The sequence below is a fragment of the Acanthisitta chloris genome, unplaced genomic scaffold, assembly GCF_000695815.1.
Source record: "Acanthisitta chloris isolate BGI_N310 unplaced genomic scaffold, ASM69581v1 scaffold99, whole genome shotgun sequence".
Lineage (NCBI taxonomy): Eukaryota > Metazoa > Chordata > Aves > Passeriformes > Acanthisittidae > Acanthisitta > Acanthisitta chloris.
The window spans coordinates 181,921-196,888 of NW_008692854.1; the positions used below are offsets into that span (position 1 = coordinate 181,921).

The 14,968-nt window shown below is 41.0% G+C and overlaps 1 protein-coding gene across 1 annotated transcript in view; it reads right to left on the minus strand.

Annotated features, from left to right (window-relative positions):
* LOC103809930 (glypican-5-like) overlaps window positions 1–14,968 on the minus strand; it is a gene marked incomplete at both ends in the record, with an annotated part of 209,586 nt that overhangs the window by 145,159 nt on the left and 49,459 nt on the right. The window contains one exon of the mRNA XM_009082804.1: window positions 11,965–12,659. Coding sequence (XP_009081052.1) covers window positions 11,965–12,659 — 695 coding nt within the window. The remainder of the gene's footprint in view (window positions 1–11,964; window positions 12,660–14,968) is intronic.

The following is a 14,968-nucleotide window of genomic DNA, read 5'->3' on the forward strand; positions in this document are numbered from 1 at the left end:
GTGTGGGGGTTTCTGTGAGGGGACAGGAGCAGTGAGGAGGTCTCTGTGAGGGTACAGGAGCAGTGTGGGGGTTTCTGTGAGGGGACAGGAGCAGTGAGGAGGTCTCTGTGAGGGTACAGGAGCAGTGTGGGGGTTTCTGTGAGGGGACAGGAGCAGTGAGGAGGTCTCTGTGAGGGTACAGGAGCAGTGTGGGGGTTTCTGTGAGGGGACAGGAGCAGTGAGGAGGTCTCTGTGAGGGTACAGGAGCAGTGTGGGGGTTTCTGTGAGGGGACAGGAGCAGTGACAGGGTCTCCGTGAGGAGAGGGCTCTACTCTGTGCCAGACACAGCCCGTCCCAGTCGCACCCAGGGACTTAGTTTTTATCCCATTTCACCATTCAGCTTCACTGAGATTGGCACTACCTTAGTTCTTCTCAAGCCAAGTCAGTGTTGCCCCTGACAGTCACTAACACAGGACTTTAATCTCCACCCTCCAGCTTTTCCACCTTACTCCAAGCCCCGGTTGAGGAGGGGGATGGAGAGTGCCCCAGGGGGCACCAGTCAAGACTACCCCCTCAGATACCTTTCTCACGTTTTGCTCTGCTGTTGCTTGCTTGGAACACTTGTCCATTCTGCTGTTAGCAGATGAGTTCCAACTTTTGGTACATAAAATTGAGAAGCTAAAAATCCATCAAACTCTGCAAGTCCCTGGTCTAGTGCCACATAGAGGTGTGACAGTAAGGGTTCCTAAGAAGTACACAAGGATTGTTTCCTTTTGCCTCCACAGGAGGTAGCAGTGTCACACTTGCTCATTAGAAAAAAGGGGGGGAAGCATGTAAATAAAACAATAAAGTGAGTATATTTAGGAATGAGAACCAAGAGTAAACTACATATATAAGTACAGCAGTGAGTCAAAACTAATCATCTTATTAAGAGCTTTTTAACAGCAAGTACTGACCAACCAAGAAAAGCAGATACAAAGCACAGATGTCCCCCTAAAGATAGCCAGTGCACCTTCCAAATACATGCACATCTTTGAATACTACTGTGGCACCTTGTGAGCAAACCAGTATCTTTCTGTAAGGGCACAATGATGGACATAAAACCCCCCATCCCCTCTTTGTTGTCCAGACAGACAACAACCTTCTTCCTGTACATCCTATTTTCCCATTGCCTCCTGCCAGTCCAAGACACAAGGGCCCTGTGCTCATCTTTCAAACTGCACTCCTGATTCCACTCTGACTATACAGAACAAAGCAGACTTGAATGCCTGATACATACAGTTTAGAAATTGTATTTTCTTCTTTTTCCCCTAGCCTCCACTCCTTATTAATATTTCCAGTAGTAAATGCCTTCCAGGGAACTCAGCAACAACAAGGCCCACCTCTGGGAAAATGAGGACTCACACGTTGCCATGGCTCACAAGCACATGGGCTAAGGGTCTGTAATAAAAGCAACACAGAATTTTATTACAGAGGATTAAAACTGTTTCATCTCCCAGAAAACACTACAGGGAATGTAATAGAGCAGGTTTGCAAAGAAACAGAGATTAGAGACACCAGGATAAGCTTCAGGTAAGGCGAACAGAGGCTGTTACCATTGTAAAAAATGAGTTTTGCAAATTGTCCCAGTGACTGCCAGTACCTCAGACGTTACAGCTGCCAAAATGCTCGGACCCCATCCTGACTTGAAAAAACAGGTATTTTGCAGCATCTCCAGGTAGTAACACGCATGCCAACACTCGAGGTAGCTAAGCCATTGCCTGAGGTCACAGGCAACAAAATTTGTGTATCTTTCTTTCAGTAAAAATGCCTAATTTTGCTCTGAGCAGAGCCCCCTGAAGAGGAACGAGATCATCTTAGGGCAAATGCTTACTCGCTCTGCTTGGTCCTATGGCTGCAGGAAGCATCTGGCTGCTGCATGTGATGGGTGCAGCCTTAAGAGTCCACATCTCCCTCTGACTGAAGTATTTAAATGAAAAGGCAGGTCTTCTCCTCTAAATGCAGGTTCAATGAATTCAATAACTAAGACTTATAGTCCCATTTCACCTTGCAGACTGTGTTGACTTCTCTGGTTCACGATGGCATAGGAGGACTAGAGAAAAGGTCAGTGAAGTGAAGATCTTGTGCAGATGGACTAGAAAAATAAAAAATAAGTAAAGCTTCATTACAATTAACAAAAGCCTTGAGAACCAGGGCTTTTCACCTCATCTACCACAGATGAGGCACACACATCATGAGCCACCAGGCTCCTGTTTCCAAGCTGTGTCCTAGGTTTCTTCACACAGTCTGAGCATTTTAGCCCCAATCCAGTCCAACACCATGTGCTGCTGCTGCTCAATGCCTTCCTAGCACAGCTGGCATTTTTACTCTTAAGACCAAATGCTGGTAATGACAATTTTTTCTCAAGTTTTCCAGCTAATGTTAACATAACTAAATCACTGGGGAAACACGAGAGGAAAGGAAAAGTTTGTACTCAGTTGGATGAAACAGGTCATTATTCCCAGTGTACAAGACAGAGGTCTTCACAAGAGGCAGCTGCTTTTGGGGCAGAAGGTGACAAGAACCAAGTGGCTTTTCACTCTAATCTCATTGCAGGATGAAGCCTTGCACTCAGACAAATTGAAAAACTGAACATTTTACCCACTTCCTGGTTCTTTAAGTCCCTTTAATAAAGCTGTAACAGCTGAGGACCTCCTCATTCTCCATCTTCCCCTTGTACTCCAAAAGCTAGAATTTTTCAGGCTTACTCCAAAGCTACTGTCACTGTGTCTCCCAGACTGCTTAAACACTTTGTGTCCATGGCTGAACTATAGCACATTATGGCAGCTCTTATATTATCAAATATTTGACAGGTGAGGACACAGCTTTATGTTCTTTCACACACTGAATCCACAGTCTAAGCTACTCGGGAGAAAAGAAATTACTCAAAGGAAAGATAGAAGACTTCACACACATCTTCAGCTAGAGACTGAAGACAAGCACCCAAGCTGCTTTTAAAAGAACCTGCAGCACTAAGCTTGGGTGGCACTGCAGCACCTAAAAGGTGAGCAAGGACACGAAGCAAAATACTTACAAGTTAACAGATTAGCAGCCAAATGCCTTGTTGACAAAAATAGAGCTGGAAGTCATTTACAGAAAAAAAACAAATCCAGAGCCGCAAGTTTCCTTATAGCTCAGTTTTTTATATTCAAAGAAAGGTACTGTTCTTCAATATACACTTTGGATGGCTGGTGTTTGTTTGTTTGTTTGGATTTTTGGGGCAGTTTTCCCCCAAAAAAATCTCAACTATGCTAAATGCAAAAATCACTGAAAAGCTTTCCTAACTAATCTTAAATTAAATCAATCTCGGAATGCTTATTGTTTAAATTGGCAAATCCTCTACAGGCAACCAAATGGTTAAAGAAAAAAATAAGGGGAAAAAAGCCTTAAAAGACTCAGGAGAATTAGCTGTTGCTAAAACAATTTTATGGTCCTTTCCACTTCACTGGAGGTAGTTTGTATGGCTGACTGGAATCTATTCAATGCTGTCAAACATCTAACACTCCCATAGCCAGATGCCTTACAATGAATAACAAGCAGCCTAGCTGCCAATATGCTGGAGCTGCATTTTTTACCAGGGACTGGACCCCAACCCAGCAACACTCTAACTTCATTGTCTGATGCCTTGTTAATTTATAAGACCAAAAATTAACCACAACAAACAGAAGTGCCAAAATTCCAAAGCACTACAAAATCCATCATCTTTAACAAACCACTACACAGAATGTCAGGTTCATAAAAAAAACCAACCCTGCACATCTAATTTCTCTTTTCTAGTTTAAATTGATTTTGTAATAGAAAATAACACTCAATTTCTGCAGACAACTTCCACAATTTGGGGAGGCTTACAATAAGTGCATAGAATGAAAAAAGAAAGAAGTAGAAACAATGAATAGTGTACACAACTCCCGTTGAAACACTAAGCACATCATCTGTCATCTTGAGTATCATCATTTCCATAAATATTATCCCAACCACTGATTGCCTTGCTCAGTGCTGTGCTTCAAGCAAAATCCTGGACTCTTACCATATTTACGTCCTTCATCTTTCAGCTCTCATAATGGTGAAGCGTTGACACCAGAGCCATGTCCTGGGTAAGACACAGAGTGCTCAGTGACAGCCCTGACTCTGTGAAATTACAACTGGGCTATCTTGGCAGGTTTATGATTATGGCTTTGACAGGCCTTGTATTCTGCAGCTCATATCCTGCCATGGGCACATCCTCCTCTTCACACAGCATCGAGCTAAAGTCAAACAGGACACAGACATGACGAGGGTATACTTCAGCATTTTCAACTGTGGGGTGAAAGGGAGCATCATTCTCACCATATTTTACACAGCTTATGACTTTGGGGTTTATTTTTCATTATTATTTTAATCACAGTTGATGCTAGAGTACCCAAGATCTAATTCTCTAGGAACCAAAAGGTGCCGAGAAATTCTAGAGCCTCAGTTTGGCAAACGAAATGAAGCAAGCAGCTGTTTTGAGAAAAAGTGGCTACATCATGTGGATACACAGCCCTCTGAGACAGACTAAACTCAAATCAATAGCAGAACTAATAAGCTCATTTTTACTAACTAAAAATAGCTGCTACATGAACTGGCCTTTTAGAACTGAGCTGATTATCCAAACCCTAAAAAAGATGCAGTTTCACCTGAAGGTGTGAAGCAAAGCAGTGGGCTGGGCATGTCACGTGTGCATGTGCTTGTGTTAGTCTTGATAGCACTGAACATCACAGAGGGACAGGCTTAACCCTCCTGCAGTGGCCAAGGACACAAGTGCATCAGCCATGTACTTTTAAACATGAATTTACAATTAGTATCCACAGAGTATCACTGTTTTTAAGTGTAAAGAACACAACAATGAAGTTATAAAATGTACTTTTCAGAAACCTATCTCCCCTGAATTACTGTCCCTAAATGCAGATAGTAGCCACAATGCAAAGTGAATAATAAAAAATGATTTTTTTTCTAACACTGTTAGACCTCTTGCTCTGAAAGCAGGTTACTATTTCTTGGCTTTGTATTTAACCTGCTGTCCTTACTCTCTACATTTGGCCAACTTACACACATACATTAGCATATAATGTATAAGAAACACACATATGCTACAGAATTTCAGCTGTTTTGAACCAACATGAATGAACATCTCCACAAAACACTCACTTAACAGCATTTCTGGGACCACAAACATACACAAAGACCTGATCTTTTCCAAAAATGCTTTAGCAGTAAGACTAGGCCAAACAAGTGTGCCCTGACTGTAAACAGAACAAAAACAAATGGTGCTGTGATCCCTTTCACAGACAGAAGCCTTTGTCAAAAGGCAGCAGCCCCAAACCACTATCATTCCCAAAACCTTAATCACAATCCAAGCTAGTCTCAGATCAAAAGCAGGTAAGAAGCTACATCCATCAAACCCATTGATATCAATGTTTAACACAAACCTTTTAGGTTACATGTTTACACAAAATACAATTCAGAGAATAAAAAGCAGAACTTGAATGCAGCTCTGCCAGGCAGAAAAGAGTTTTTTATCGCACTACAGATTAATGACTTGTTAATACTGTGGTTAAGCACTATCAGCAAGTTAGCAGCCAGTTGGGAGGCAAGATGGGACTTGCCATGGAATGCCTTTGGGTATGAAGAGGCACATCCAAATGAATCATCACTTCTGATAAAGCAAACTTAAGGCTATACAATTCATGCACAATCAAATTCTTAGCTATATGTTTAGTCAAACAGCATGACAGCTGGATAATACCCAGTAAATATCTCTCAGAACAAACTAAACTGTAATTATGTGGCGTTTTTCATTCCTATTCCAATTGATAACAATTTAGATTCTTTGGAAATTTGTATTTCAATTTAACCTACTTCATATTGACATAAATACTAACTTTCAAGCAGTTCCATCACTACAGATGAGATGATCCTTAACACCAGGAAATTAGGCTATTCTGTGGGTTCAGACACCTGCATGGAAGAGAACTATCATTAACTAACAAGGGCCAGAAAGCTCCTTGCGACCCCTTGAAGAGCTGCTCAAGACTACATGAGCTCTAATTCTCCAGAGAACTTTTGTAACAGATGGAAATGAGGCAAATGCATTGAACAATTTAGATGATTATTTCCAGAAATACTTCTGCAGTACTCAAGTGTCAAAATGCTTTTAAATCAAGCAAATAGCACGTGGCAAGACTTACAAAGCTGGGTATGAGAATTAGATGCTTATACTCCATGAAATTCAGTTGATTCCAGATATACAGCTCCACTGTTCCTTTTCAAAAATTCACTCATGACTGTAAGATGAGAGCAGGATCTTAATGAGTATAAAGCCCAAGAGAAATAAAACAAAATTTTAATGTAGACATAGTTTTACATCTCTTACACCACTGTGAAAACCACTCTTACCTTTCACACAGGAATGGGTCATTATGTTAACAAGGTGTGCCCTCAGTGCAATTCCCCTGGTTTCTAAAAGGTCTCCTCCTGCCCCTGGATTCTCTAAGCACTTGAACCTGACGTACACTCGTGTAACTTCTGCTCGTAAGAACAAAAGACACAAGGGCATGTCTTCAACTTAAGTGACCGTGTCATTCAGGATCACATCTGCAAGAAGCACTGCTAAACCTTCAGACAGCTTCAGGGACACGATTTGGGCTCCTCCAAGATCTTTTACAGAAAGCTCATCATAGTTGAGGTTTCCTCTAGTTTCTGTTTTCAGAGGAGGTTTCCTGCTAAGTGCTTAGAAAAAGCAAAATGCCATTTAAAATAATACTTCTAGTGCAAATATTGCACAAAACATAACTTTCCCTGTCCATTTTTACAGTTATTTTCAGCAATCTAACCACAAGGAATTGAATATACTGCTTTAACCTCTGCCAAGTGTGGTTTTTATACTTATTGACAGCTGGTGTTGATCATTTGAACTGGAAAACCTGCAGGAAGGAAGCACCTGAATTCAGCTCTGAGTGTTCTCCAAAGTCTCCAGGAGTGTTTTATGATACCATTCAATGTCATTAATCAAGTAGTTCATTACTGGCTGGCAGAAACTCTTTGTTGCTGTGAACTCACTCAGCACAAAGTTATTTTGTTCATAGTAGTGCCATTTCCTTTTCAAATTTGTAAGGTTACCATGCATCAATCTCCTACTGCTACAAATTTGGCACTCTTTTCTCCAGGCTTTTATTTCCCTAAAGGTGACCTTTTTAACAGATCTTGGGTCTTTTATCATTCAGGATTTTTTTTTACCTTCTCCATTCCTAATAATTTAAGACTACCTAAATAATTCTCTGTAAGCCTTCCATACACTGCTGAATTTTTACCAGATAATTTATAGTAATATTTTCATATTTGTTTTCCCCAAAGGCCTCTCCCATGTAAGCTCTTGCTCAATTCCTGACACAGGCATTCCAGGATACACAAAGTATGTTCCTTCACAGGCAGATGCCCCTTCCAATCCTTAAATCAAACCTAGCAAGTATCTATATAGTTTGCTTGTTCAGCCCAAAGGTATTATATGTTGCTTCTTAGCAGGGATCATCTGGTCTGCTTTAAATGCAAGGCTGAACAAATCTTTGCAACTTCCAGTTGGCTAAAGGTATGTGCAGAGCTGCAACATATGTGCCTGTAAAGGACACTATAAGTCTACCTCTAAAATTGAGGTGCTGTTCGAGTACTGTACTTGGAATGGCAAAAAAATTCAAAATAATCCTAATTTCTAGCTCTATACCCCTATCCCTGACATTTTGTTGAATATTACTGAACAGATCACATGAGCTCTCTCCATTTGTGTTCTGAGACAGACCACCAAAATACAACTATGGGATAAAATTACTGCAAGAACCAAATACTAGACATTCTTTCAGTGCTTCTGTCCTTTTCTTAAGTCTCCTTAATGCCTCCCAGCTCTCTCCAACTTTACCAGCACTACCCACTTTGTCCACCTATAGGTCAAGTAGCTCAGATACCTCTTTGTCTCTAGGCCTTCCCTGAACTCATCTGAGAAGCAACCACTGTGGTTAGTGTGGAGCACCTTGCAGTTCTGTTCCACAGACACTAGAGGTGACTCTGTGTAACCATCAACTGGCAAAACTAGAGGAAAGCTGTACTTGAGCAGGGCACTGACCCGTGGAGCTCCTGCCTGTCCAGCACAAACCCACTGACCATTGGTGCCCTTCAGAGTGCCACTCTGGGAGCAAGATGGTCAAGCCTTACTCAAGGCCAAAACTGAAGCACTGGGACATGCCCTGTGTTTCAGAGGAGGTGCAGAACTGTAAGTAGTGGGACTGGTCAGATTCCAACTGTTTCTAATTTAAAATAAATCTTCCCTACCTCCTATGTTATTCTGTTTCCAATACCTGTGCCCACACTGGAGATGGGCTACCAGCCAAGGTCTCACTAGCCCTATACAAGCAACTGGAACATCCCCTCACTGGGATCTGACTCCAGGGAGTATGGGCACAGACAGTGCTTGTTACACTACCTAGGGATATGCCTGGCTGAAGTGCCAGTGGTCACATGCATTTCAGAACTGCCTCTCCTCCCTCTCCTCATTGCATTTTGGTTGAGAACAAAAAAGTACAGAAACGTACACAAATCAGAAATGATGCACAGAGTTTGTACAGCAATATTGTGGACTGAGCACATGAAAAACCAGACTAGCTTTAAAACACAAAGACAAAATAGAAAAAATACCCAAACCTAAAGAAAAAGTCTCAAAAATGGTAAGGAAAGGTAAACAAACAGTGTGTGCAGCTGGCACCACGAGGTAGTCAGGGCTCCTACCAGCAGCAAAGACAATTAGATTCAGCAGACAAGCAAAAAGCAGTGCTGCTGACTGCTGATGCTGCAGGCTGGGACTGCCCTGCATTAGGTTAAGTAAGCTGGAGACAAGCCAGCATCATTGAACAAATGGCACAGCACATTCCAGAGGAATCTGAGGAGAGATTCCTAATATCTTAAAGGTGACCTTTCACACACGCTATCCCAGCAAATCAGGCAATTCTCCTGCCTATAATGGACAAGCTCAGCAGAGGACAAGTCTCCTGAAGTTGTGCACTCTTCATACAAATCGGATTTTTATTTTTAGATTTAATATCAATTGACTGCACCTCATTTGAGCAAAGTACCCTAAGTGCTTTATTGGTTTATATCACCCCTTCCCCATTTTAAAGAAAACATAATCTAAATTCCCATTATTCATTATCATTCAGGCAGGCAGCAAGACAAAAGAAGAACCCTAATTTTTAACCATATTGTCTATTAAAAATGTAAAATGCTTCCTAAAAGGGCAGGTGCATTAATTAAGGCTGCCTCAGGATAAATGAAAATTACTAGGAGGGCTCTGCTTTCCTGGATGAGTTTTCCATAGATTATTTATAATTGAATGAAACCAATTACAGCATTTGTAATGGAAACTATGCAAGTTAAACATCTCCACTTTTGCAGAAGCTGAAGAGCACACTGCATGAACAGAAAAAGGTCTCCACATGTTTATGAGGGGAAAACAGAAAGTATTTTTTCGGGTAAAAATATTCCCTAAGTAAAATAAACAGTAAACAGATTGGGGACAAATCAAATGGCCCCAGTGTAATTGAGAATCAGAGCCTGGATCCTGAGAAGGCATCTCCAGGAGGAAATCCTGAACCTCAGGACTGAACTCCTTTCCGCTTCTTCAGAGAGGGAAACACAGCTCAGTTAGGCTCAATTTTCTAAATAACAGTTATCCTCTGTAACTAATCAGGAAAATTTTAAATCAGCATCAGATTAATACTTACTCCAATAGTGAAACATGCTCTTCCAAATATGATCTTGCCCTGCTGGCAGCTGGAAGGACTGAGGGTAACACACACTGGCTCAGAGTTTTTATTTTCAAACAGAAAACATCCTTTGCCACCCTGCCAAGCAGCCCCTAAAACAACACAGTCATCTTCCACACATGGAGATTTTGCTAGGGAGGAAAAACAAGGATAACTTTGGGGATAAAAGAGTTAATGGAGTTTCAAACACAACAGCACTTTCTGAATTCATTCTGAATGGAAGAATGTTTCAAGGTATGCTACGGAACTGAAGGCCCCAGATAAAATTATTTTAATAATCATTAAAGACAATCCTGAGCCTGACACTTCGGAGAGAATTCGATGCCCAAATCACCTAAACGCAATACACTCATTGAGTTCATCCATAATTCTCCAATATTCACCTGGAGTATGACTTTTACCCCACCAGTAAGCTAAGCAAGTGCATGTTAATTAGGAGGCTGACAAATGCAATGCAGAGTTAGGTTTGAGCATTTTGTAAACATGCTGCAGGCATCACAGGAAACATGTCAGACCATTTCTGCTGCTCGTAGTCAGAAAGCTCAATTTTCTTCCTAATTCCTTCAGTGGACTCAGCATTGAAGCTGTGCAATGATTTAGAGGTATCCATCTATAGTCGGATAAAACCATCATACAGTAGTAGTGTATTTTGATTTTCAGTTCCCTCCTAGACTCAAAAACAACCTCAGAGCAAAAATAAGAGCAGATACAAGATCACTGCTCATTACATGTTCCAGGTTTTACGCTGCTCTGTGAGATACACAATGACACCAGCACTAGACATGAGTACGATGAAGACCTAAAATGCAGGAAGGCCCCAATGCCTACTGTGCACTATTCAAGAACCTGGACAAGGCTTTTCCTAGAAAATTTTCAAGTTTATCCTTGGATGTCAGATAAACTAGCAGACACAACTGTCACTCATGAAAAGGAAAGGAAAACTGAGGCAATGTGAACTGAGATAACTAAAGTGAAATTTTATTGGATCACTAGAAGTGGTTGGGTTTTCTTAATAATCTACATATAAACATTGACTGTAAGTCTCTGGCTCTGTCAGGTGTTCTACAGTGAAGATGGCTGCAATATTAGGGAACTTGGAAGGCTGCAAACATGCAAGGATTTTTCTCCTATAAAAATACTTCCTTAGTTTAGAATACCCTCTACCACAGCTTCTTTCTGTAGACCCTCCAGACAACTTTTTCTCTTACATGATGTGATGACCAGAATTCCACATATGCACTATATTTTTAGATTTGTGCATTTCCTTCTTGTTTGTTCTCTAGAAGAATTCCTTTACTTTCAAGACAGGGAGATCTATCTGCACTTCTTAAATTAGTCTTTGCCTTGCTTAAGGCCACAACTGCCACATTTTTTTTTCATTGACAGTTGTGTTGAACTTCATACAGATGTGGACAGCTGCATCGTTAGCCATCTCAGTAATTTCTGGTCTAATCTTCAACACCTTGAGAGAACATCTGCCAGTCATATGCTGCTATTATTTATGTGAGAGTTGCACCATCCTAGTTCTTTCCTCCTTAATCTACACCCCTTAAAAACATGGATCCACTTTAAGTGTATTTTTATCTTTATGTAAAGGCTGTCAAATAAGTTTGAATTTTTTCATGTTCTATTCCCAACTTTTCTATGACGGGTCTACTTATTATAGACCTGTACTACCTACCTGATGTCTAAATCAACACGAAATTAAAGGGATTATACAATTGTGGAAGTTAATTTCTTTGCCTTTATTTAGAAACTCACTTTTCTAGCCTCTTATACCAATTCCTATGGAAGGTACACACACACTACAATTACATGCCAGGGAAACAATTGATAACAAGTATAATAGACCCCAAATTTTTGTTCAGAAAATTGTACAGACAAAGCAGAGCTCTCTGCTTTACAGGTTTGCTTCTGAAGGAACAAACTTCCCCCCAACCCCTTTATTTCAAAGCAGACCATACTGCACCCCATCATCACTGTAATACTTTCATCGACTATTAAACAAAGATGCAGTCTAAGATTAAAAAGTGACGCAAAGGCAACACCAACTTGTTCACATGTTTATCCACCAAACAGGGAATTGATAAATGTGAGCAGCCAATAATTACAGAGCACTTACTGTGGCAGAGAGCTGTGGTCCGTTGAGCTGTGCGTGCAGGATGGCTTCATTGATGGAGTTCCAGATTCCCGACAGTGCAATTTCCAGATCGTGAGAGGCAGCCATTTCATTAGTCAGATATTCCAGTGTGGAGATATACTCCCTCCATTGTGCATCCAGTTCTGACACACTGGCCAAGCAGCCCCTCATTACATTCAGACAATATCCCACACAGGGTCTGATCAGTGTCAGGCCCTGGCAGTGGGGGCAGTACTGCATCTTCACTAGGGCTCTGCTGCACTCCTTCGTCAGAGCGGCGTGTTCAGTAGTATTTATCACTTCAATGCCCAGACTGAGGGCCTGGCTGAGCATCCTACTTGCCCAAAGAGATTTTGACAGCTCTGTAACCATGTTTTTAGAATAGTGTCCAAAAGGATTTATGTCTTGCCTTGTAAGCCGCAGACACTCTGTATAGTCCTCTGATAGATCTGTAATTCCTGGGTTTATTAGCCGACTATACACCAGAGGAAAGAGACTGTCAAAGAACCGCAGTACTGCACTTTCCACTGTAGTCTCTGCACCCAGAATGTAGAGAGAGATGTCTGTAAAAAGCTCCTTAACAGGCTCTGCTGCTTCTTTTGCCATAGGTCTGTAAGCTGTCTCAAACAGGGAGCTTGTGCGGTTTTCAGCAAAGCGCAGCAAAGATTCAAAGGCCTCTAAAAAAGGGGTAGGGGAGAGAAAGAAGTAGAGGTTAATAGCAGGGACCTGACATGTCAGTCACAGGACTAATATTGTCCTGAACAGAAACATCAATAGTTACATGAAATCTGCAATAGGAATACAATAACAGTTAATACAGATTTCATCAGTAATAGGATTAGAAAGATGCCTAAATATTACCTGTGCATAATAAACATAATACATAACACAATTATTTTCTTTCAGAAAGATGACTGGCTAGAGCTTGACCCAAACTCAACAGTCAGTGAAGGACTCAGATCCTGGTGAGCATAGGCAGGGGCTGTTGTAAGGTGTTTCGGGACACTGCATTTGGGAGTTCAACCAGATACCTTTCCAAAACATCCCCTGGCTCAACTGAATGCAAACAAACTTTTGCTTCATAGTGCTGTGAGTGGGTGGCTGAGAGACACTTCTTGTGAAGTACAACTCCAGGGTGAAGGAAAGATACCATGTGAATAAATCCTCTCCCTGTTAACACTGTCTACATCTGAACACCAGCCAGTGGTTGGGCAGGACTTGACATCAAGTCTGTTATGACTCAAAACCAAAATGAAATAATGAAGTCAGGAAAACCATATCTCCTTTAACTACACCATTTTTGAATGGTTTAAAAAGAAATAATGTTTAAGGAGTGCCACAGTGAACGCATTTCAAACTGCAGATAGCAATTATTACACCCCCAAACCCCTGACTGGAGTGCTAGAATTCATGGACAGGGCAAGGAAGGGCTCAGTTCCCCAGAGCATTTTTAATGACACAGAAGACAGTAATCCACACCATTCCCACTGCTTTCTTTGGAAGCTCTCCAACAAAAAGCCTGTGACATAAATCATTCTTGCACTCCTCTGGGTGGCAAGTAGTTCTAGGCAAGGCAGGAGACCTGTCACTTTATACCTCCTGAGAACTGGCCAGATAATGGGGTTTTGGTCTAATCCTACTCTACATTCATCTGTACATTGCCATGCGACTCACTGCAATGCAGCACAAACCCAAGTCACTCACAGAGCAGCCCAACAAAGGAGCAGATACAATAATGCAAGTCAAGATTAGCACACACTGGCAAAGTTCTGTAGCAAAGCCTCCTCGGTGCCTTCCCCTGTGACATCTCCCTGGGTAACTAACTTGCTTGTTATGATAAGCATTACAATCCCTTTTAGCACAAAGTGTGGTTTAACTAAACAGATAATACAGCATATCTCATTGCACATTAAACCATCTGTATTTTACACACACACACACACTACATCCTTCTGCCTGAAAAATCACTGCAGCATTCCCACTGGTATTACAGCAACCAGTACGCCAAAAATTCTTATAAAATCCCAGAAATTCAGAGTCCAGATGCACTTCAGTTGAAAAAGTTCATTCTTGGGCAGAGAAACGCCTTGCCAAGTTTCAGACTGAAGGAAAAATTCTGAAAATTGGATTCATGATGGAAATCTTGACACAGCCTAAACTGTGGAGCAGTTACCTGTGTGCTACTGCACACTATTAAAAGCTGTTCTGTTTGCTACATCTCCCCTATGTGTCTATTTTTATTTCTTGAGTAAATCTAAACATTTTATCACACTAAAAACTCAATGGAAATATTCAAAATATGAAAATAGTGGTTTACATTTCCTCCTAACACATTCTCTCTTACAGCTATGCAGCTTATCATTAAATTATAAGAGCAAGGACTGTCATCTACAATGCTAATACTGTTCCTTTACCTTCCACATCTATAAAGACAGAATGGCAGGAATCATTCTCCTTACTTGAAAACTAAATGAAATTCATTTATGAATGTGCAACTATTCTAAGTTTCCAGAGAAATAACAGCCCCAGTGAAAGATTAGAGCAAAACAGCCAATGATAACATACATCCCAAGAAAACTGCTTTCAGCAGATTCCTGGGATACTAAGAACACTTATTTTCAAACCTCTTAACTACTAAAATTCCGCATTCAATGAAATAAAATTCTGTATTATTCTGAGACATGTATGAAACCACAATATTTAATAATCCTCTTTATTTTCCAGTGCATAGGCCAAAAAAAAAAAGTGATGGCATATAGTTTCATTCCTCCTGCAAAAAGAGCCCTAACACCAAAAATATTGCACAGAAATGTTGCTGGTGATTGTAGATGTGCTGCAAACACCCGTAAGGTATCGTTTGCTTCCTTATCACCACTGGTGAGACACAAAAAAGTAACCCCTGCCTGCAAGCAGTGATGTTTCAGAACGAAATATGTAGGCCTTTTTTCATTGTTAAGGCATTAAGAGATATCTGAGACAATCAAAT